Raw genomic sequence first — 24,931 nt, 5'->3', positions numbered from 1 at the left:
GTTTAGCTTCTGAGAGGGTGCTGAGAAGCCTACCTTAACATATAGGATTCCAGCAGGGGAGGGGAGGGGGGTGATTGTGGGAACAGCTAGGTAATTTGTTAAGAAAAGGGGCGGGAAAGCAGAACTTCACTTAGGCCCTCATGATCAAAAGCAAACTCCGGTGCTAGAGGCTGTTAACGCCATACTAGCGCCGGAGTTTGCAGCCGACCCATGATCAGAGCCCTTGAGCGCCTGAAACAACGCACTCAAGGGCTCTTTGCGCAAGTAGCATGCAAATGCATGCTAAACAGGGCTCTTAGCGCAATTAGCTTGCAAATGCATGCTAATCAGCGCTTAACGCATTCATCCCCAATGATCAGCGTCCAGCACACCAAAGATTGGGTCGCTGGACGCAGCAAAATCAACGCCAGCTCCAAGCTGGCGTTAGACTTTGCGGATCATTGGGAAGGAATGATGAGCCCCCGTTCCCCCCCAAAGCGAACGCGAACAGGGGGCTGGAGGTCCGGTCGGTCTCCAGCCCCCCTCCCCCAAACCCCCAGAAAATGTTGTTGCCATCGCCGGCCAAACGCTCTCCCACCCTCCCTCCCAGCGACGGGGGGGGGGGGGGGGCTGGAGGTCCGGTCCCCCCGACGATCCCACCCCTTCCATGTTCAAGGAGGGCTGGAGATCCGGAGGGTCTCCAGTCCCCCCCAAACCCCCACAAAATGTCGTGGCCGCCGGCCAAACCAAACCCTCTCCCACCCTCCCACCCAGCGACGGGGGTGGGTGGGTGCTAGAGGTCCGATGGACCTCCAGCCCACCCCAAATCCTGCCCCCCAGCGTTCTTTCAATCCCTGGTGGTCCGTGGTGGGTGACAACCCCCCTCCCAGCTCCCCTACCTTTCGTTGGAGGAGGGACGCAGCATGCCTGCCTCCCTCCTCTTCCAGTCGACGCCGCTTCAAAATGGCGCATCCTTGAACATGGAAGGGGTGGGATCGTCGGGGGGGACCAGAGGTCCACCGGACATCCGGCCCCCACCTCCCCCCCCCCCCCCCCCCCGTCGCTGGGAGGGAGGGTGGGAGAGCATTTGGCCGGCGACAGCCACAACATTTTCTGGGAGTTTGGGGGGGGGGGCTAGAGACCCACCGGACCTCCAGCCCCCATTGTTCGGGCCTCCAGCCCTCGTTGTTCGGGCCTCAGCAGGCTGTTTGACAGGTTTGGGTTTTTGACAGCTCAGACCTGTCAAACAAGTGTGGGAGGATTGTGCTGAGCGCATGCTCAGGCGCAATTCTCCCGCACTTCAACATGATAATCAAAGATAATAGCGCTGCTTAGATTTGCATGCATTATCTTTGATCATTGATGCAGAAAAGCCCTGCGCTGTCCCGGCGCTATTTTTAGGGCGCTGTTTGGAACAACGCGGGGCTTTTGATCATCTGGGCCTTACTTTGGAGTCCTGGGCTGTGCTGCTGGGGGATCTACTGAGCTGGTTTGACTAACAGGGGCTAAAACTGTTTGTGTTTAAAAAAAAAGTTTCTTTCTCTTAAAACTGTCTGACTCTATATCTTAACTAAATCTAGCTTAAAAAAACAAAAAAACAAACAAGCACTGTTCTTTCACTTTCACGTCTGTCTTGTCTGAATCTCCTTAAAGCTTCTTTACCTATTCTATACTTGCTAGTATACATTTTTGGGCTAGTAATTTCTGTTAAAACTGTGTTCAATTGCTGTGCTGGTACTTTGCCTTTTCCTTCTGCTGGAGTGATTCCTGTGTTTGGGGGGAGCTGGGCTGCCTGGGTTTAGTTCCTGAGAGGGTGCTCTGCCCAACCACCCTCCCCAACAACCCCCCCCCCCCCGCCCCTGGGGAAGCTCTTCATTTATAGTCAGGGTTCTACTTATGGTGAAAGGCAAGTACTGTTACCACTTAGTCTTAATCTCAATACATTCAGCATATCCAAAACAGTAATCACAAAAGAAAATACATCATATTTAAATCCTACAGACAATTGTCTATTCAACATCCTTAATTTTGTAGCTTGTTTTACCATATTTAGATATTCATATATTAATGAGATGGAGTCAGTAGTCCAGCAGCAAGAGGGGTGCTACCCAGTCTTTTGCACTGAGTGTCAGATGTATGATTATCTCCCGCTTGGTGTGAAGTCATATGTGTGTGCCCGGTACAAAGAACTCCTAGCTCTCAGAGAAGGTCCGTTCTCTTGAGGCTAGAGTTCAAGACTTGGTAGAGATGAGAGAGATAGAACAGTACATAGATGAGACCTACAGGGATGTGGTAGAGAGGCCCCACCTCCAGCCGGCTACTCCTGTACCTGGGACCTGCCCACCAGAGGATGTACTATCCTCTCGCACCGAGGATATTTCTCCGATTACAGCCCACAGGGGAAAAGTTAGGACTGCTATTGTAGTTGGTGACTCAATCATTAGGCATGTAGATAGCTGGGTGGCTGGTGGACGTGAAGATCGCCTGGTGACTTGCCTGCCTGGTGCGAAGGTGGTGGACCTTACGCGGTACCTAGACAAGATCTTAGATAGTGCTGGGGAGGAGCCGGCCGTCTTGGTACACGTGGGTACCAACGACGTAGGAAAATGTGGGAGATAGGTTCTGGAAGCTAAATTTAGACTTTTAGGAAGGAAGCTCAAATCCAGATCCTCTAGGGTAGCATTTTCTGAAATATTACCTGTTCCACGCGCAGGGCCCAAGCGCCAGACAGAGATCCGGAGTCTCAACGCGTGGCTGAGACGATGGTGTGGGGAAGAGGGTTTTGGATTTGTCAGGAACTTGTCAGCATTCTGGGGAAGGGAGAGCCTATTTCGATCTGATGGGCTTCACCTTAACCAGGGTAGGACCAGGCTGCTGGCGTCAACGTTTAAAAAGGAAATAGAGCAGCTTTTAAACTAGAAATGGGGAGAAGGCCGACAGTCGCTCAAAAGCGCATGGTTCAGGATAAGGTATCTTTTGAGGATATCACCCAGACAGGGAAGAAAAGGTTACTTGTAAGTAAGGATGTCAAAGAAATCATAGTAGATCAGATGGCCTTAAATAAAATTAATAATTACCAGACAGAAGATTACATATTAAAAATGCCATGTATTAAACGTAATATAAAACGGAACAACAAGCATGCATTGAAATGTCTATACACAAATGCCAGGAGCCTGAGACATAAGATGGGAGAGCTGGAGTACATTGCACACAATGAAAAATTGGATATTATTGGCATATCTGAGACCTGGTGGAAGGAAGATAACTAATGGGACACAGTCATACAGGGCTACAAATTATATCGTAGCGATAGGGTGGATAGGATTGGAAGAGGGGTAGCACTGTATGTAAAGGAGAACCTTGACTCAGATAGGCTGCAAATATTGCAGGAGACTAAACATCTATTGGAATCCTTGTGGATTGAATTCCACATGAAAAGGGGAAAAGGACAGTGATAGGAGTGTACTACCGTCTGCCTGGCCAAGACGAGCAGACGGACGCAGCAATGACAAGGGAAATTAGGGAAGCGAATCAAAAGGGAAATGTAATATTAATGGGTGACTTCAATTATCCGGATATAGACTGGGTGAATGAAACATCGGTACACGCAAGGGAGGTGAAATTTCTTGACGAAATCAAGGACAGCTTCATGGAACAGCTGGTTCAGGAGCCGAAAAGAGAAGGAAAAATACTAGACAATCATTAGTGGAGTTCAGGGGGTAACGGTGTGAGGGCCGCTTGATAACAGTGATCATAATATGATTGGTTTTGATATTGGCTGCGAAGTAAGGGAACTCAGGAAATCAAATACACTAGCGTTTAACTTTCGAAAAAGGAGATTACGATAAAATGAGAAGAACAGTGAAAAAAAGACTGAAGGGAGCAGCTGAAAGGGTAAAAAACTTGAATCAGGCGTGGATACTGTTCAAAAACACCATCCTATAAGTACAGGACAAATATATTCCGCGTATTAGAAAAAGAGGAAAAAAGACCAAATGTCAGCCAGCGTGGCTAAACGGTACGGTAAAGGAAGCTATTAGAGCCAATAAACAATCCTTCAGAAAATGGAGAAGGGAACAGACTGAAGACAATAAGATAAAACATAAGGAATGTCAAACCGAATGCAAAAAGGAGATAAGGAGGGCTAAGAAGGGCTTTGAAAAAAAGTTAGCGTTAGAAGCGAAAACACATAGCAGGAAGCCGGCTAAAAAATCGGTAGGGCCGCTGGACGACTGTGGTGTTAAAGGGGCGATCAGGGAAGACAAAGCCGTAGCGGAGAAATTGAATGAATTCTTTGCTTCAGTCTTCACCGAGGAGGATTTGGGAGGCATACCGGTGCCTGAAAAGGTATTTGAAGTGGACGAGTCAGAAAGACTAAATGATTTCGCTGTAAACTTGGAGGATGTAATGGGGCAGTTCTGCAAACTGAAAAGTAGTAAATCACCGGGACCAGATGGTATTCATCCCAGAGTATTAATAGAGCTGAAAAATGAACTTGTGGAGCTACTGTTAGTAATTTGCAATTTATCCCTAAAAACAGGTGTGGTACCGGAAGATTGGAGGGTGGCCAATGTAACGCCGATTTTTAAAAAGGGTTCCAGAGGTGATCCGGGAAATTATAGACCGGAGAGTCTGACGTCGGTGCCGGGAAAAATGGTGGAGGCTATTATTAAGAATAAAATTAGAGAGCACATACAAAAGCATGGGCTACTGAGACAAAGTCAGCACGGTTTTAGTGAAGGGAAGTCTTGCCTCACAAATCTACTGCATTTTTTCGAGGGGGTGAACAAACGTGGACAAAGGGGAGCTGGTGGATATTGTATATCTAGATTTTCAGAAGGCGTTTGACAAAGTGACGCATGAAAGGCTCCAAAGGAAAATGGAGAGTCATGGGATCGGAGGCAGTGTATTATTATGGATTAAGAGCTGGTTAAAGGATAGGAAACAGAGAGTAGGGTTACATGGCCATTATTCTCGATGGAGAAGGGTGGTTAGTGGGGTCCCTCAGGGGTCTGTGCTGGGACCGCTGCTTTTTAACATATTTATAAATGACCTCGAGATGGGAGTAACTAGTGAGGTAATTAAATTCGCAGATGACACAAAATTATCCAGGGTCATCGCATCGTGGGAGGAGTGTGAAAAATTACAAGAAGACCTCGTGAGACTGGGGGATTGGGCGTCCAAATGGCAGATGAAGTTCAACGTTGACAAGTGCAAAGTGATGCATGTGGGAAGGAGGAACCCGAATTACAGCTATGTTATGCAAAGTTCCGCGTTAGGAGTTATGGACTGAGAAAGGGATCTGGGAGTCATTGTGGATAGGACGTTGAAATCTTCAGCTCAATGTGCTGCTGCGGCGGCTAAGAAGGCAAACAGAATGTTGAGTATTATTAGAAAAGGGATGGAAACCAAGCATAAGGATGTTATAATGCCATTATATCGCTCCATGGTGCGACCGCACCTGGAGTATTGTGTTCAGTTCTGGTCGCCTCATCTCAAAAAAGATATAAAGGAATTAGAGAAGGTGCAGAGAAGGGCGACAAAAATGATAAGAGGGATGGGACGACTACCCTATGAGGAGAGGTTAAGACGGCTAGGACTCTTTAGCCTGGAGAGAAGGCGGCTGAGAGGTAATATGATAGAGGTTTACAAAATAATGAGTGGGATAGAGCGGACAGATGTGAAGCGTTTGTTTACGCTTTCTAACAATAATAGAACCAGGGGACAAAAGATGAAATTAGAATGTGGTAGGTTTAAAACAAATTGGAGAAAGTTTTTCTTTACTCAGCGCGTAGTTAGACTCTGGAACTCATTGCTGGAGAAGGTAGTGATGGAAGCTGGCCTTGCTGAGTTTAAAGGGGGTCGGGACAGATTTCTGAAGGAAAAGTCCATTGATCGTTATTAAATTTTGGGTTTTTTGCCAGGTTCTTGGGGCCTGGATTGGCCGCTGTCGGAGACAGAGTGCTGGGCTTGATGGACCTTTGGTCTTTTCCCAGCGTGGCAGTGCTTATGTGCTTATGACTTCACACCAACTGGGACAAACCAAAAGGTCCTACTACAACACTAAACTAGGACCAGATAACAAAGATCTTAAGAAACTATTTCAACTCGTAAATAAGCTACTAGACACCACCCCTGTCACCACATCCAACACAGACGTCCCATCCGCAGACAAACTGGCTACCTACTTCAAGGACAAAATAACAAAATTACGCAGCACTCTTCCTCATCACAACACCGACATCGAAAACTTCTTCGACGACCTAGACCTAATCCCGGGCGGATACCCAGCTGACCGTATCTGGTCTACATTCAATCTACTCACCATTGAATCAGTTACACAAGCGACTCATAGATTCACCAACACCTACTACAAACTGGACATATGTCCCAGTCACCTACTTAAATCTGCCCCCAGCCAATTCATAGAAGACCTCACATCCCACCTAAACTTCACGCTACAACAAGGTTCTTCCTCAGGCACTATAGTAACATTCTACTTACCCCAATATCAAAAGACACTAAGAAAAAAACAAACAACCTCACCAACTACCACCCAGTTGCGTCCATCCCTCTAGTAGTAAAATTGATGGAGAGCTTGGTGACCAAACAGCTTAAGGAATACCTGGACAAGTACTCAATACTACACGACTCACAATCAGGATTCCGCTCCCACCACAGCACCGAAACCATTCTAGTCACTCTCCTGGCCAAATTCAAACAGGAAATAGCATAGGTAAAAGCATACTTCTCCTTCAATTCGACATGTTGAGCGCATTCGACATGATAAACCATAATATACTACTAAGACTCCTTGGCCACTTTGGGATTGTTGGAAACATACTCAATTGGATCAAGGGCTTTCTAACCACCAGAACATACCAAGTAAAATCAAATTCAAACATATCACCACCGTGGAAAGCAGCCTGTGGAGTACCTCAAGGATCACCATTATCACCAATACACTTCAACATGATGATGATCCCACTGGCAAAGTCCTTATCCAATCAAGGCCTTAACCCATTCATCTATGCAGATGATGTTACAATCTACAATCCCTTCAGACATGCCTTGACTGAAATAACCAATGAGATCAATGATGGCCTGAACATCATGGACTCTTGGGCAAACTCATTCCAATTGAAACTGAACACTGAAAAAACACACTGCCTTATCCTCTCATCTGAACATAACAACTACAAACCCACAACCATAAACACCCCAGGACATGCACTCCCTATTTCAGACAGCCTAAAAATACTCTGAGTCACAATCGACCGCAACCTCACCCTCGAGAGCCAAGTAAAAACCGTAATAAAGAAAATGTTCTACTCAATGTAGAAACTCAAACGAATAAAACCTTTCTTCCCGAGGGATACCTTTCGTAAACTAATATCAATGGTCCTGACTTCCGGTGGAGCTGCGAGCCAAGATGGCCGCTGTAATGTGAGCTCCTGCAGGCAACGACCAGGGATCCTATCGATTACGACAGCTCCAACCCCCAGAACAAGACGGAGTGGACGGGTTATTGTGGAGGAGTGTCCCAGGCACATAATTGAGAACCGCGAAGCCGCTTGGCAAAGACGGCAAGGTGAAAATCGGCGATCGCGCGTCTGACCGCAACCGCGTGGAGTCGGGGCCGGAGGCGGCCAGCGGGAAGCAGGGAGCGGAACTACGGGCCCGATGCTGGCGGGAGACCTGGAAGCTTAAAAAAACAAAATGGCCTCGCTGGTGTGCTCTGGAACGGGCGATTGAGAGAGCAGGTAGGAGCAGCCAGATGCGTGTGCGGCGGAGGATGGATAAGAGTGTGGGGCACGAGGAGCAGAGGACAAGGTAACGTGCTATCTGGAGAAAATGGCGGAGAGCTAATGGGCAGAGAAGCACGGGGAAACAAGAGCAAGGAACACAGCACCAGTCACTGGAAATGAAAATGTGCCAATTGAATAATAAAGAGAAAGAGGAATACTTAGCATAGAGACAAAGACTAATAAAACAGTATCCAGCACATAATAAAAAGCCGAGTCAACCCACTGCAGCTGAGAAACTGGGACAAAGAATAGTATTAAATCAGTCGAATAGACTACAGCTGCCCCTTGTATTGTTGTATGGCGACCAGAAGCTCCAGGAAAGAGCCGGAGAAGAATAAGAGCGGGGGTACAAAGATGGCTGACAAAAATTCCCCACCGTCGCCATCAGTGAGTTCCGTTTGGGCCACGGAAATTGTCACGGAGGTAAAAATGGCGGTAGAGGAAACCATGAACAACAAATTACAGCAAATAATTGACAAGCTTGAAGGAATGGATCAAAGAATCACCACGTTTACTAACGAGTTCCAGGAGGTTCAACAGCGACTGGGGGAGGTGGAAACCTCTTCGCAGGAGGCCTCGAAATCCATCGAGCATCTACAAGCAATGGTGACAACCTTGGAAGATAAAGTGGACGACTTGGAGAATCAATCTCGAAAGAATAATCTTCGGCTGGTAGGCATACCAGAATCAATACCAGAGGTGGAACTGAGAGGTTTTTTGGAGCCATGGCTCACCAAGATTTTGACTAACCAAAGTACCGCGGGACCAATCAAGATAGAACGAGCACACCGTTTGGGTCCAAGAAAAGAGTCTAACACAAGGCCAAGAGTGGTCATATTGCGAATGCTACACTATCAACATAAGATGGATGTGTTAATAGCTCTTCAGAAAGGAGAGAAGCTGGAGGTGGACGGACATAAGATACTGTGCTTTCAGGACTATTCTACCAAAGTTTCCCTCCAGCGCAAGCAATACTCGCAAATTTGTGGGCGACTACATAAATGCAGATAAGGTTCAGTTTACTGTATCCAGCAAAATTGAGAATCCAGCACAATGGTTCAGTCAGATTTTGTGATACGGTGGAAGCCGCCCAAGCATTTGTGGACCGGCTGGAGGATGAAAGGCCGAGAACGTCGAGCACAACCTGAATAGTGCGGTGGATAATAAAAGAGAGATTGGTACTACAGTAAGAGGAGGAGCAGAAGTGGTGAGGAGTCCAGAGACTATTTGATGCAGAGTTATAAAGTTTTGAAGTTGTTGATATTGTTTGTAAAATCAATAAGGTAAAATGAGGGGGAAGGGGTTAAATAACATATAAGCAAGGTTGGTCTAGATGGGATCCCGGGTCGGAAGCACGGAAGTAGAGCACTATAGGTGCTAATAAGAGTATGGGGAAGTTGGGTAGTAGGGGGGAGGATGGGGGAGGGAGGGGGGGAGGGATAATGAGGAGCAAGAACTTCATGGTTACAGAGGAACAGGGGAATACAGGCAACACAGTAGGTGACACACGAGGAGAGCACCCATGTGGAAACAGGATCAACTACAGGGGGGGGGTATAGGCTGGGATGCCCTCCCCGTTCAGTCAGAGAAGGAATCAAGGTAATATTACAGCTAACTTACGATAACACTTAATGGCCCTTAAAGTAGTGACATGGAATGTAGGAGGTATTTCTTCGCCGATAAAAAGGCAGAAGATACTCCAAGCACTCCACAAGCAAAAGGTGTCAATAGCATTACTTCAAGAAATGCATTTAAGTGCCAAAGAACATGAGAAACTATGCCGTTGGTGGGTGGGCTCATATTATGAATCCCCAGCGCAGGCAAAAAAAGCGGGAGTCATAATTCTAATCAAGAAAGGGGTGCAAATTACTACACACAAAGTAATAGCTGATGATGCGGGAAGATTTGTAATAGTACATTTAACTGTAGAACGTCAACCAGTAGTTGTATGTAATGTGTATGCTCCTAACACGTATAACAAAGCTTTCTATAAACAACTTTTACACCATTTAATAAGTTTTGAAGGAACACCCATACTAGTTGGGGGAGATTTCAATGCAGTAATGGATCCCACACTGGATAGATCACAGGGGGGAAGAAGAGGAGCAGGGACGGAATCAAGAGGACTGGATGTATTAAGTGAGGTCCTGGACCTGGTGGATGTGTGGCGAACATTGCATCCCGTAGAGCGTGATTATACTCATTTGTCTCGCGCACATGCCACCATGTCGAGGATTGATTATATATTTATATCTCGTTCACTATTTACTAAAATATGTAGTGCAGAAATAGGCCCCATTAAAATATCAGATCATGCAATGGTAATGACCGTATGGGAACCTTTGGAGAGAGAGGTTAGACAGTTCCAGTGGAGGTTCCCTATTCGGTTATACAAAGATCAGGGATTCCGAGATTTTATACTTAAAAAGTATAAGCAGTTCCAAGACACCAATCAGGCAGATACGACAACTCCTATACTTTATTGGGATACGGCAAAGGCAGTACTTAGGGGAGAGATAATCGCATATACTAGCCATCAAAAAAAGGCAAGGGAGAAGGAACAGATTTGGCTAGAGAAGGAAATAACACGGGTACGGCGGGAATATGGACGCCAACATACTGTCACATTAAAAGCCCAACTTTTAGAACTGCAGCAAACCCTGAATGAGAGACTTCATAGTAAGGCCCAACACAACTATGGTTCTTATAGATATCAATTATATAAATATGCTAACAGAGGGGGAAAGGCCCCCATAAAATAAACGCACTATATTCGTCAAATGGAACTTTAGAAAATAAAGATGCCCAAATAAACAGAATTTTGCAAGATTACTACAGGCAGCTGTACGATGTCCCAGACCCACCTCCGATGGATAGTGAAATGTATCTGGAGGGACAAAATCTTCCGAGAATAGATATAGAGAGCCAAGATATGTTAAATGCCCCCATAACGGAAGATGAAGTATCATGGGCCATACAGCAGGGACCTTTGGGGAAAGCCCCGGGACCAGATGGGTATAGAGGAGAATTCTATAAAATGGTGAGGGATGAAGTAGTGGTACCCATCACATTAATGTTTAATGCCACAGTGCAAGAAAAACAAATGCCCATCTCCTTGAGGACAGCTCAGATCATTGTGCTCCCAAAACCTGGACGGGACACACAGAAACCAGAATCTTATAGGCCAATTTCGCTACTCAATTATGAGGCTAAATTATTTGCCAAGGTTTTAGCAAATCGATTATCGCGAATTCTGCCAGATATCATTGAAGACTCACAGGTGGGATTTGTACAGGGTCGAAATATTACAAAAAATGTGAGAAAGATATTGGTAACATTGGAGGCGGTAGCGGAGCGGGCCACGCCGTCGGTGCTGGTCAGCTTCGATGCCGAAAAGGCATTCGACAGGGTAGTATGGGACTTTTTGTTTGGAACATTAGATGCGTATGGAATAACAGGGTTTTTTCAGGAGGCAATTAGAGCATTATACTATCTTCCACAAGCCCAGGTGTGGGCGAATGGAATATTGTCCCCTCCCTTTCCCATTTGTCGGGGAACAAGGCAGGGATGCCCACTGTCACCTCTACTATTTGTATTAACATTAGACCCATTGATTAGAAATATTCAACAAACACCCGATGTACAGGGAGTTAGGATGGGCACGGAAACTTTTAAAATAGCAGCATTTGCTGATGACTTATTAGCACATGTGACTCAGCCAGAGGAATCATTACCAGCTCTCATTGAGTGTATGGCAGAATATGGCGACTTTTCAGGTTTTAAGCTAAATCTAGAGAAGTCTGAAGCGATGCAGAGGGAGGGAGCCCACGTTAGAGAATGGCAAGGACAATTACCGTTAAAATGGGCGGAGGAATCGTTCAGATATCTGGGAGTGCGCTTGACTATGGATACTACTAATCTATATAAAATCAATATAGAAAAGTTGTTACAGGACACCAGCAGATCTCTCGAGAGATGGAACCATCTGCCCCTGTCCTTAATAGGCAGAATCAATATGTTTAAAATGATTATATTCCCAAGGTGGCTTTACATATTGCAGGTATTGCCACTACATATACTGGGTAAAGACATCAGAAAGTTAAATAGAATAATTCAAAAGTTCCTGTGGGGGGGGAAGAAATCAAAAGTTCGTTTTGAATATCTGTATGATGGCTGGATGCAGGGGGGAGTGGGATTACCCTGTATAAAACGATACAATCAAGCATGCCTGATGCGACATCTTAGGGATTGGCTGCTCAATACAAACCAGTATACGCCGACTAGATGGGAGGGAACACTATTTGAGCCCTGGCACTTGAATTTTATATTGCAGGCCAAAACAAAAAATTTACCATTAAACTTTCGGAAAAGCATATTGTTACGGCCAATGAGAAGCATTTGGCGATCGCTCATGCAGATGTGGAGGCAAAACCCCCAATGTTAGCGATCAGCTTCCACTAAAAGGAAATGGGGACTTTCCACCGGGAATGGAGAAAGGTATATTTGATAGGTGGTCGAGGGCGGGGATTACCTTGCTCGAACACCTAGTTAATGAGGAGGGAGGGTTGTATGGCTTCCAGGATCTGCAGCAGAGATTGTCCTTAGCCAACCAGGATCATTACTCATATAGACAACTACATCATTACTGGTGCAGTATGGACCAAGAAGCAATAGGCACGAAGCTTGGTTGCAGGCTTCGTGAATTTTTAAAGGGAGATGCGCACGGGCAGGTATCAATATCGAGTTTACATAGAGCTTTAGTATCACTAAGTCCCCCCCGTACCTACGAAATACTTAAAGAGGCATGGAGCAAGGATTTGGGATACGAATTGAAAGGAATAAATTTTGCAAAATTGATAAAAGATATACCAAAACAAGTAGGTGGGGCAGAGTTACAGGAGAGTCAATATAGGGTAATACACAGGGGATACATAACACAAAATCAAGCAGCAAGAGCGGGTTGGATAGGCGAAGCTCAATGCTCCAAGTGTAATAGAGAAAGTAATACCTTTTTGCATGCATTCTGGAAATGTGCTCGAATAAAATTATTTTGGAGAGCGATACAGAACTATATTGAACATCTCATAGGGCAAAGATTACTCCCCTCTTGGAGAGGAGTGTTGTTGAACAAAAGGGATGCATATAGGATATCAAACAGACATATAGAGCTATTTTTATGCAAGGCATATGCAGTGGGGAAAAAATGCATACTTAAACACTGGGTGCAAGAAGATCCACCCTCCTTTTGGTACTGGAGAAATAGGATGCATGAATTAATGCTTTGGGAGGCTAGGACGGCTTATGGTAATCCAAAGAAAAGAAAGGAGTTTATTAATATATGGAGTAAGTATTTGCAAAACATATCCCACAAAGCACGAAGTGCGGTGCTAAATAGACTTGGAACGCCTTAGCAAATGGGGTGTTCAGGAGATAAGCACTTCAGGTTGTAAATGGGTATAGTCCTGTAATAGATATTGGAAAAGACTAGACGCTATGAAGTACAAAGATTATTGTGAAGATGTTAACCGGGGGGGGGGGGGGGGGGGGGGAGAAAATGATGATAGAAAATATTGATGATGCAGTTACGATGTATGTACGCAACAGTGACCTGTTCTTAGGTTAATGAAATGTCTGACTTTATGGATTATGTTTACAATGTGTATTGTCATCAATAAAAACCGTTGAAATATAAACTAATATCAATGGTCCTAAGCCATGCAGATTACTGCAACGGAATCTATGGGGGATGCAAAGAACAACTCACAAAAAAAACTCCAGACTGCCCAAAACACAGCAGCCAGACTGATATATGGTAAAACACGATTCGAAAACGCTAAACCCCTTTGAGGAAAGCTGCACTGGCTCCCAATCAAAGAACGGATCATCTTCAAAATCTGCATATTGGTCCACAAAATCATCTACGGCGTAGTCCCTGGATACATGACATACCTCATAGATCTACCAACTAGAAACAGACTCGGATCAGCACGATCATAACTAAACCTACATTACCCAAACTGCAAAGGGCTAAAATACAAAACAACTTATGCATCTAGCTTCTCCTACATAAGTGCACAACTATGGAATGGACTCCCGTATGCAGTGAAAACAATATATGCCCACCTAAACTTCAGGAAATCATTAAAAACCCACCTCTTCAAAAACGCTTATCCCACCGATCCAACATAAATCTCCACACTCAGCAACACAACATAATCAATGATCGTACTGGACAATTTACTATCCTCTTTCCCCTTGACCTCATGACGCCTGATCACTTCTACCTCATTTGACCACAATACAATCTTGTATTTGTTATCAACCGAAATGGCAAACGCCTTTACAGTACTTTGTAAGCCACATTGAGCCTGCAAATAGGTGGGAAAATGTGGGGTATAAATGTAACAAACAAACAAATAAATAAAGAAGAGAAAATGGAGGAAGAAAAGTTTGTTCCTCATACAAAGGTCACAGAACAGACAGAAAGCAGAGAAAGAAAAAATGAATGTGAGCAAGTGTAAAGTGATGCATGTGGGAAAGAGGAACCTGAATTATAGCTACGTCATGCAAGGTTCCATGTTAGGAGTCACGGACCAAGAAAGGGATCTAGGTGTCGTCGTTGATGATACGTTGAAACCTTCTGCTCAGTGTGCTGCTGCGGCTAAGAAAACAAATAGAATGTTAGGTATTATTAGGAAAGGAATGGAAAACAAAAATGAGGATGTTATAATACCTTTGTATCGCTCCATGGTGTGACCGCACCTTGAATATTGTGTTCAATTCTGGTTGCCACATCTCAAAAAAGATATAGTGGAATTAGAAAAGGTGCAGAGAAGGGCGACGAAAATGAAAAAGGGGATGGGACAACTTCCCTATGAGGAAAGGCTAAAGAAGCTAGGGTTCTTCAGCTTGGAGAAAAGGCGGCTGAGAGGAGATATGAGAGAGGTCTATAAAATAATGAATGGAGTTGAACGGGTAGATGTGAAGCATCCTGTTCACGCTTTCCAAAAATACTAGGACTAGGGGGCATGCGATGAAGCTACAATGTAGTAAATTTAAAACAAATCGGAGAAAATATTTCTTCACTCAACGTGCAATTAAACTCTGGAATTCATTGTTAGAGAATATGGTAAAGGCGGTTAGCTTAGCGGAGTTTTAAAAAGATTTGGACGGCTTCCTAAAGGAAAAGTCCATAGACCATTATTAAATGGACTAGGGGAAAATCCACTATTTCTGGGATAAGCAGTATAAAATGTTTTGTACTTTTCTGGGATCTTGCCAGGTATTTGTGACCTGGATTGGCCACTGTTGGAAACAGGATGCTGGGCTTGATGGACCTTTGGACTTTCCTAGTATGGCAATACTTATGTACTTATGTACTTATGTAATGAAAGAGATTCTTAGATATAGAGAATTAGTTTCTACAAAGGAGGGAGAGCACCCCTTCGGGAAAATCCATAGGCCATTGGACGGATCTGAAACTCTCTCTCCAAGCATGCCTAGTTTTTCAGAGTTACTTTGTCTGCAGCGTGGTTTTATAGGCTGTGGTGAGCATTCACTCTCCTCTACCCTGGACCAATCATAGGTGCTGAATGTGGGCTTGGAGACTTGTAATTGGGACTTTCATATGTGCTGGAGGCTTGCAATTGGTCCTTGCCATTCCTCTTCTCAGTAAATTACTTTTGTAACAGGATATACCAGGTATCTGAGTTGCCAGTTGTCTTAGAAACATTTTCACCATCAGAGCATGCGACCAACCAGAAATTCCTTCATGTGGCTGATAGGAAAAGAGAGATGGGGGATGGGAAACAATGCAGTATACCTGACGTAAAACTTTATAGCTTATAGCTAAAATTATAGGACATTCTGTCCTACACGCCCACTCCTGTTATCACTCCATCTCTCTGCCTTTCCCACCCTCTATCCAGCAGAAGTATTCCTCACCCAACTCATTTTGTCTTCCCCATTCCCATGGTGCTCAACTTCTCATAACTCACCCCCAAACCTCTCTTCCTTCATGGACCAACAGTGCTAATCCTTCTCCTCCCTCCTTACCCCCAATAGATTGGTCTTCAAACCAGAGAAAAAAAAGTTTCTTTACTCCCTTCTCTTACCTCCTGTGGTGTTCTCTAGCTCTCTCTCCAGAGGGAGATTCAGTTGCAGGTGCTGAGCTGCTTGTGGGGAGGGTGTCAGTGGCAGCACCAACTAGTTTGGCTAGTTAAGGCAGGGGAGAAGGATTTTTTTTTTGGTGCTGGCAGAAGGTTTGACAGGCTCAAGGGTGCAGATGCTACTTTAACAGTGGCAGCAACTAAGGGAGAACTAAGGAGAAGGTGGGGAGGGGGGTTTAAACAAAACTGTGTGGGATTGGAACATGGTTCTGGAGCATAAGGTGGTACAGCGATGGAAACCAAACAGAATGTGCATAATACAGCTCCTCCTGCAAGATGCACATGTTTCTCATATTTGTTGTACACCTATATCTCTGCTCAACTGATCCACTGTCTGAATGGCTTCTGGTGAGTGTGTCATCAGTTTCTTTCTTGGTTGGGAAGGAAAGGGCACTGTCTAAAGGATGTGAGCATGCACAGTTTGAGGATGGCAGATACAGCCCAAAAATTAACACAATCCGCATACATATTTTTCTCCCTGCACAATGGGGTAATCAGATTAGCCCAACCGAATATGAAATGGCTCAAGCTGGCAACACTGCTGCAGGTCCAGTTACCTGCTTTCAGTCAAAGTGTGCTAGGCAGTAGGCAGCTACCTATTCCTGTAGCAGCAGGAGCCATACATCATGCACATTAGTGAATGTATGTGAATATTGATATGTACATGTTCATTTCACTGGTCAATAACAGATAAACACCATTTCAAGAGACCCAAGTGCAATCATATACATAAAAAAAAACTCCACCAATACATAGTCCAAACAAAATTGTACAAATTAAAATTTGCAAACGTTGTTACAAACCTGCACCCAATACAGAGTGAAATAATTGCCACACAAGCCTCAAATTTTCAATAACTGAATGTGTCCTTCAAGAGACGTAAAAGGCCTTGATTCAATCTTCACAGCAAAAAAATTCCTGACAAGGACACCCCTATTCATTTGCCGCTGCTTCAGGGGAAAACATTTCTCCACCATTGGAGAGGTGTTTTCACCCTGAAGCAGTGAACAGGGGTGCCCTTGGGAAGTTTTTTGCTATGAAGATTGAATCAAAGCCTTTTATGTCTCTTTTTAGTTAGTGAAAAATGATGGCTGAGTTATTGAAAATTTGAGACTTTGTGTGGCAATTTTATCACTCTGTATTGGGGTGCAGGCAACTTTTGCAAGTTTTATTTTGTACAATTTTGTTTGGACTATATATTGATGGAGTTTACTTAAGATGTTTAAGTATGAGAGGTGTGGTAGCCGTGTTAGTCCACTCTTAAGATGTTTAAAGCTCACAAATTGCCTTTATCAGTTTGTAAGGCTTATATATATGAGAACACTGAGGTTTTTTCCTCCCAATCATTCTCTTATTTATTTTGTTTATTGGGCTCTGCTGGTTGCTTCACCCTTCACTATTAGTTCTGAAGGACAATTTGTTTTGTGTAGTTTTTGGGATTTGTGGTCTTCCTCATTTTTATTGTATCTTAGAATCAAAAATAACACCTATGTGCCTATTTTCCATCCCCAATTCAAACATGTTCCGGGAAAAGCCTCCTCTCCTATAGCAGTTAAATTACATGTGCCATGATAAAAATTGATGAGTTGCAGCCACATTGAAGGTTGGCAATTTTCAGACAGCCAAATTTACACAGGAAATACACTCAAGAAAACATTTTTGAATCAGACTCAATGGGACTAATTTTTTGCAACTTTGAACTTTGAAAACAGAAGCTATGCAATATGCAATCAGAACAAAATCACTACTAATACATGACTACAAATCTCCTTTCTCACACTTTCTGTTCAGAAAAATCATAAATTCTTCTACGTCTTACGTTTATCTTCACAGCAGTTTCTGAACACAAGAACAATTCAAGTTTCTCTGCACCATAGCAGGTTCATGCGGCTCACATAGTAAATCGGGATTATAGAGTATCAAACATATAAACGGCGAGTGACTGCTCACTCGCAAATGCGCAGTAGAGACTTCCCTCTCTGTCCCGCCCCCGCGTCAATACGTGATGACGGGGGCGGGACAGAGAGGGAAACTGCACAAGCTGCCGACGGCCGCTCCCGCTCCCCCCCGCCCGAGGTCACCGACTACCGCTCGCCCGACCCCGGTGTCGCCGCACCAGCCATCCACCCGGCCAGGCCCTCTCTCCGCTACTGAACTTACATCCATTCGCCCGAACGCAGCACGCACATCAGCTGAGCTGCCGTCCGCCTTCCTTCCTGCCTGTGTCCCGCCCTCACTGACGTTACGTCACACGAGGGTGGGGACACAGGCAGAGAAGGAAGGCCGACGGCAGCTCAGCTGATGTGCGTTGCTGCGTTCGGCCAATGGATGTAAGTTCAGTAGCGGAGAGAGGGCCCTGGGCCGGGTGGAGGGCTGGCAGTGGTGACTCCGGGGGGGGGGGGGGGGGAAAACAGTAGCGGCGAACTCGCGGGGGGGAGGGAGTGGTGGCCACCACGCGGGGCGAGGCCAGCTGTCGACATCCGAAAACCCCAATACCAGCCCGTTTTAACGGGCTCAACAGCTAGTTGATAGAGAAAATCTAAGTATAGCAGATAATAAAGGTGGAGATCGGTAGGTGGAGATCGGAAAGGGAGAAGGGAGTAGGCGAAGGTGGTGAGCCAAGGGTAGGTGAGCATAGGAGAAGGGTAATGGAGGTGGGAGGGGGATGGTACATGGGATACGAATAAGGGAATTTAGTGGGAGATGTATTTTGGGTTACTGTCGTTGTCTCCTGGATATTTGTTGAGTATATGGGTTCATGAGATTAGTGTGGCGTCATTTGGATATGCTTGCTTGAACAGATGGGTTTTTAGTGATTTCGGAAGGTAATATTACCTATGATTATATTGTATCTCCAGCTATTAGAACTGACCGGATGTCACTGGTACAAACTGTGATGGTACTTGTAATCATAACCACTTTCATAGTGTATACTAGAAAGTGGGTCTAGATTCACAAATTAAAGTCATCTCATATGGATCATGTATGAATATTACATGGATCTTATACAGATTATAGATTTCTTTTTATTGTTTTCCTTTGGGGTCAGACCATAGACTAAGGTTTAACATTCAGTTTGTCATATAACCCTCAATGGCCCCAAAGAAAACAAATATCTCACCTTATCTGGAAGTGAAACAACAATATCTTCACTTTCTTGGTCCTCACAAGTTCTGTAATTGTAAAAGAAATCCATAATTTTCAAGTTCCAAAATTATAGTAATGTAAATTCTGTGTTAGTACACTTACAATGAAGAAATAAATGTCAGAAATGAAGGACACATGTGATACCTCTTTTTTTTTTTTTTTTTTTTTTACCAATTTAAACTAAATGCAGTGCCTTGATACATAGCCATTCTGTCATGGTGCATGGTGAGAAGGCTGTTTAAAGTTCCAGCATGTAAAAAGGAGATAAGGGAGCTTTATATGCAGCAGTGGCCTTACTTATGTTGGTACTACATATATCACTTCTTTCTACAGACCATTGGAAATCATTGAAAATGATGTTGCTGCAGCAGACTAGCAGAGTTGTACGGTTGTGGCCCAAAAGGACAACAGTAGCATATATAATATTTCACAGCACCTTGATAAAGGATCAGCTTCCCTGCGCTAAGAATTAAATAGAGAGATTGTCTACAGAGTAGCAGCTTAGTTTGAGTTATCTGCAGCAGGGCTCATAGGAATAAAATGGGCCCTGCTGCAGAAAACTGGAGCTAAGCTTTAAGCTTTAGTAAAGACCCCCTTTAAAGAAAAGCATTTCTCAACTCTTTAACAAGAACTTTATCGGAACTTACCCGAGGATAGAAATTGCTTCAGGCCATGGATCTCTTGTGTCCTACTCTCTTTCTTCAGCTCTTTAACAAATCCATCTGGATCATCCCATGGTATATGATTTTCTTTATACCTATTTCCAATCAAACTACTGGACTCCTCCAGCTCACCAAATTCATCAAGGCCTATGAGGTTCAAGCTTTCAAAAGTGAATAATTTGAAGATTCTTTCTACTTCAGACCAACTCAAGAGTTCTACAACAGAATACAACACACTATAATGAGTACCATTTTAGTAGAACTGGGAAAGGAACTTTTCACATTTTAATTTTGCATACGACATCAAGCAAAAGTACAGAGCAGGAAGATAATCCTAAGGATTCTGTCAATTACACAATAATCTTTCAATATGAAAACAAAACAGTCAAGTAAGAGAAAAACATTTTTATTTTACATGTGGAGGGGCATTTTTGATGTGACATCTAAAACCGCTTATGGCCATTTTGCTGAAAATGTCCAAAAATCAAGTGGCTAACATGGCCATTTTTGAACCAAAAAACCATCTACTTTTTGTTTCAAAAATGGCCATTTCCTAGATGTTGTGTGCTCAGTGCATTTTTCTTTTGTGACCATTTTTGAAAAAAAAAAATCCAAGGGGAAAATGCACAAAAACAAGTCAATGGGATGTAGGGGGCAGCAGCATTCTTAGTATACTGGCCACACAAACATCGCAGCAGAGCAGTGGGGCACCCTAGAAGGCGCTGCAATGGACTTCACATAAAAATTCCCAGGTACACATCTCACCATTACCCCTTTATATTGTATGGTAAGCCCTTCAAAACCCACCAAAAAACTACTTTACCTAACTGTAAACCACAGCCCTTATGTCTGCAGGTGTCACCTATATGTGGGTACAGTAGGTTTTTGGTGGGTTTTGGAGAGCTCACACAAGTGTAACAGTTAGAGGGGGTGACTGAAATAAACTGAGTGCCCTCAATATTGGACCTAAAGTGACTGACTGAGGGGTTAAAAACTGGTTAAATGGAAGGAGACAGTGGGTAGTGGTAAATGGAGTTTGCTCCGAGGAAAAGGATGTTATCAGTGGTGTACCGCAGGGATCGGTCCTTGGGCTGGCTCTTTTTTAACATCTTTGTGAGTGATATTGGGGAAGGACTGTCTGGTAAGGTTTGTCTCTTTGCAGATGATACCAAACTCTGTAATAGGGTAGACACCCTGGAGGGTGTGGATAACATAAGGACAGATCTAGCGAAGCGTTAAGAATGGTCCAGTAATTGCCAACTAAGACTTAATGCTAAAAAACGCGGGGTCATGCACTTGGGTTACAAAAATCCAAGGGAACGGTATAGTATAGGGGATGAAGTACTTTTGTGTACAAAAGAACAGAGAACTTGGGGGTGATTGTATCTAATGATCTTAAGGTGGCCAAACAAGTAGAAGGCAACGATCAAAGCCAGACGGATGCTCAGGTGCATAGGGAGAGGAATGGCCAACATGAAAAAGGGGTGATAGTGCCCTTGTAAAGGTCTCTGGTGAGGCCTCATTTAAATACTGTGTGCAATTCTGGACACCGCACCTACAAAAAGATATAAACAGGATGGAGTTGGTCCAGAGGGCAGATACAAAACCAGTCAGTGGTCTCTTGTCATAAAGCCAGAGGCGTAGCTAGGTTTTGACGTCTGGGGGAGCAGACTTTGTAAAATAGGCGCCAGACATTGGCATAGTTTGACTGTTTCATTTTGGGAGGCAAAGGGTGTGGCTTGGCATATTTGCATATTCATTTCCTTATGTACATCTCATACATATTTGTTAAGGCCATTTCAAAACACACACACACGCACCAGATTAAAATGCTGAATATGAAGCCAGCATATCAAAAACAATAGGGCAAGACACTTTATGAAATAACACAAAACCCTACAAAAAGACACTCAAAATCTATACAGAAAACTTAACACACAAAAGCCCTAACTCACCTATGAAAATACCCTGGACCCTAGAGCCTCAATATACCTGCTACTGGAAAATGGAACAAGCTGGACTATTACACATTCCTACACAAAACACTACATGCTAGCAGAATCAGTCACCTCAGTCACATATGCAGAACATGGACAGACCCTCATGTGATACAAAATAGGGAACCACAAAAAACATGACCACAAAAACTGAAATATAGATCTCTTCAAGAAAGCCAGACTCTGTAAGCAGTGCAAATACTGGTAAAAGAGAAACAGAAATGTATTTTCTCCTGTACTCTGCAAAATACAACAATACGAAAAAAAAAATGTACATTTCACAAAGCAGGCACATCTTAGTCCTTAAAAAGCATTAAATAAAAAGACTGTTTTGTTTTCTACCTTTGTTGTCTGAGCATTCTGTTTTTCTAGTTGGGCTGGTCCCAGTCTCTTTTCCACTTTTCATGTGTCAGTCTTCTCCTAAATTCTTTTCCAGGTTGGCTTTTCCATTTCTTTGCTCTTCTCTTGTCTTCTTCCTGTTCTTCTCTGCATCTGTCTGGCACTGATCTTTCATTTTATGTTTCCCCCCCACTTTTCTCTCACTCTTTAGTCCTTAGTATTCATCTGATACCTACTAGCTTTGACCATCTCCCTCTCATTCCCTTTCCAGCACTTCCATTCCCCCCTCTATCTCTCCCTTACCTAGTCTCCTAAGTTCTTCTCCCATCTTTCACCCACTTCATAAGTGTTTTTCTGATCATGCTGGCCCAGTATCTGATTCTGCTACTATCTGTCCTCTTAACTCCGTTTCCAGGGCTTCCTTTCCATTTATTTCTTTACTTTCCTCCTTTCTTCTTCATTTCTTGCTCTATATCCATAAGTAAATGCTGGGTCCTCCGCAGACTTGACTGTCCAGTGGATCCAACTTCTGCCTATTTTCTCCATCCATGTGCAGTTTTTCTCCTCTCTTCCTTTTCCCTCATCTCATCTCCTTCCTCTCTTCCCTCCCTTCCATCCTTGTCCAGCATTTCTTCTCTCTCCCTTCCCCTCCATCCATGTGCATCTCCTTCCTCTGTCTTCCCTCCCCTCCATCCATGTCCAGAATTTCTTCTCTCTCCCCTTCATCCATGTGCATCTCCTTCCTGTCTTCCCTTCCCTCTCCTCCATCCATGTCCAACAATTCTCTCCTTGCCCTCCCCTCCATCCACCCATGTCCAGCAACCCTCCTCTCTCTATTGCCCTCCCCTCCATCCATGTCCAGCAACTCTCCTCTCCCCTCCATCCACCTATGTCCAGGAACTCTCCTCTCCCCTGCCCTTCCCTCCATCCACCCATGTCCAGCAACTCTCCATCCATATCCAGCAATTCTCCTCTCTCCCCTGCTGCCCCCTCCATCCATCCATATCCAGCAATTTCTCCTCTCTCCCTGGGCCCTGTCCTCCATCCATGTCCATCGATGCTCCTCTCTCCCCAGCCCCCCTCCATCCATCCATATCCAGCAATTTCTCCTCTCTCCCCTGGGCCCTGTCCTCCCATCCATGTCCATCCATGCTCCTCTCTCCCCTGCCCCCCCTCCATCCATCCATATCCAGCAATTTCTCCTCTCTCCCCTCCCCTCCGTCCATATGCATCTCCTTCCTGTCTTTCCTCTCTTCCATCCATATGCAACATTTCTCCTGCCCTCCCCTGCATCCATGTCCAGCAACTCTCCTCTCCCCTGCCCTCCCCTGCATCCATGTCCAGCAACTCTTCTCTCCCCTGCCCTCCCCTGCATTCATGTTCAGCGATTTCTCCCCTCTTCCCTGCCCTGCATCCATGTTCAGTGATTTCTCCCCTCTTCCCTGCCCTGCCTCCATGTTCAGCGATTTCACCCCTCTTCCCTGCCCCCTGCAACCATGTTCAGCAATTCCGCCCCCTCCCCTGCATTGATGTTCAGCAATTCCTCCCCTCTTCCCTGCCCCCATGTTCAGCGATTTCTCCCCTCTTCCCTACCCTCCCCTGCATCCATGTTCAGCGATTTCACCCCTCTTCCCTTCCCTCTGCATCCATGTTCAGCGATTTCACCCCTCTTCCCTGTCCCCTGCATCCATGTTCAGCGATTTCTCCCATCTTCCCTGCCCCCTTCCCTGCATCCATGTTCAGCGATTTCTCCCCTCTTCACTGCCCCCTCCCCTGCATCCATGTTCAGCGATTCCTCCCCTCTTCACTGCCCCCTCCCCTGCATCCATGTTCAGCGATTCCTCCCCTCTTCCCTGCCCCCTCCCCTGTATCCACGTTCAGCGATTCCTCCCCTCTTCCCTGCCCTCCCCTGCAACCATGTTCAGCGATTTCTCCCCTCTTCCCTGCCCTCCCCTGCATCCATATTCAGCGATTTCTCCCCTCTTCCCTGCCCCCTGCATCCATGTTCAGCGATTTCTCCCTCTTCCCTGTCCCTTGCCCTACCTCTTAAAACTCATTTTACCTGACTGAACGGCAGTGAAAGAAGCAGAAAACAGCCAGCTCGTCTTCAGCTTTCTCCTTCCCTCTCAGCATCCCGCCCTTGTGTAAACAGGAAATGAGGGCGGGACCACAGCTCAGCTGAGAGGGAAGGAGAAAGCTGAAGACGATCCAGCTGTCCTCTGCTTCTTTCACTGCCGTTCAGTCAGGTAAAATGAGTTTTAAGCACTGGCTGGGCGGCAGGAAAGCAGGAGGGCAGGTTTCAAAATATTGGGTCGGTGCCTATGGCTGCATAGGCGCTGTTTTTTTAAAAAATCGATTTAGGGGAGTGACCGCTCCCCCTGCACCCCACCTAGCTACGCTTCTGCATAAAGCATATGGGGACATACTTGTAGACCTCAATAGAGAGAGGATATGATAGAGATGTTTAAATACCACCGTGGTATTAATGTACAGGAGGTGAGCCTTTTTCAAATGAAGAAAAACTCTGGTATGAGAAGGCATAGGATGAAATTAAGAGGTTATAGGCTCAGGAGTAATCTAAAAAAAAAAACCTTTTCATAGAAAGGGTGGGGTGGACACGTGGAATAGCCTCCCAGTGCAGGTCGTGGAGACAAAGACTGTGTCTGAATTTAAGAAAGCATTGGACAGGCACATGGGATCTCTTTGGAAAAGGAGGAGATAGTGGTTACTGAGGATAGGCAGACTGGATGGGCCACTTGGCCTTTATCTGCCATCATGTTTCTATGGGCATGGATGCTCCCCTTCTCTACAGTGCACTGCACCGACCA

At 44.9% G+C, this 24,931-nt stretch overlaps 1 protein-coding gene across 1 annotated transcript in view; it reads right to left on the bottom strand.

The window, feature by feature from the left end:
• SPAG17 (sperm associated antigen 17) overlaps positions 1–24,931 on the bottom strand; it is a 994,731-nt gene that overhangs the window by 668,352 nt on the left and 301,448 nt on the right. The window contains exons 14-15 of the mRNA XM_030205033.1: positions 19,743–19,983; positions 19,080–19,128 (exon numbers count right to left, since the gene is read on the bottom strand). Of these exons, the coding sequence (XP_030060893.1) occupies positions 19,080–19,128; positions 19,743–19,983 (290 nt within the window). The remainder of the gene's footprint in view (positions 1–19,079; positions 19,129–19,742; positions 19,984–24,931) is intronic.

This window comes from Microcaecilia unicolor, chromosome 5 (assembly GCF_901765095.1).
Source record: "Microcaecilia unicolor chromosome 5, aMicUni1.1, whole genome shotgun sequence".
Taxonomy (NCBI): domain Eukaryota; kingdom Metazoa; phylum Chordata; class Amphibia; order Gymnophiona; family Siphonopidae; genus Microcaecilia; species Microcaecilia unicolor.
Note: the sequence above shows the minus strand (reverse complement) of the source record. Positions and strands in the feature narration are given on the sequence as shown.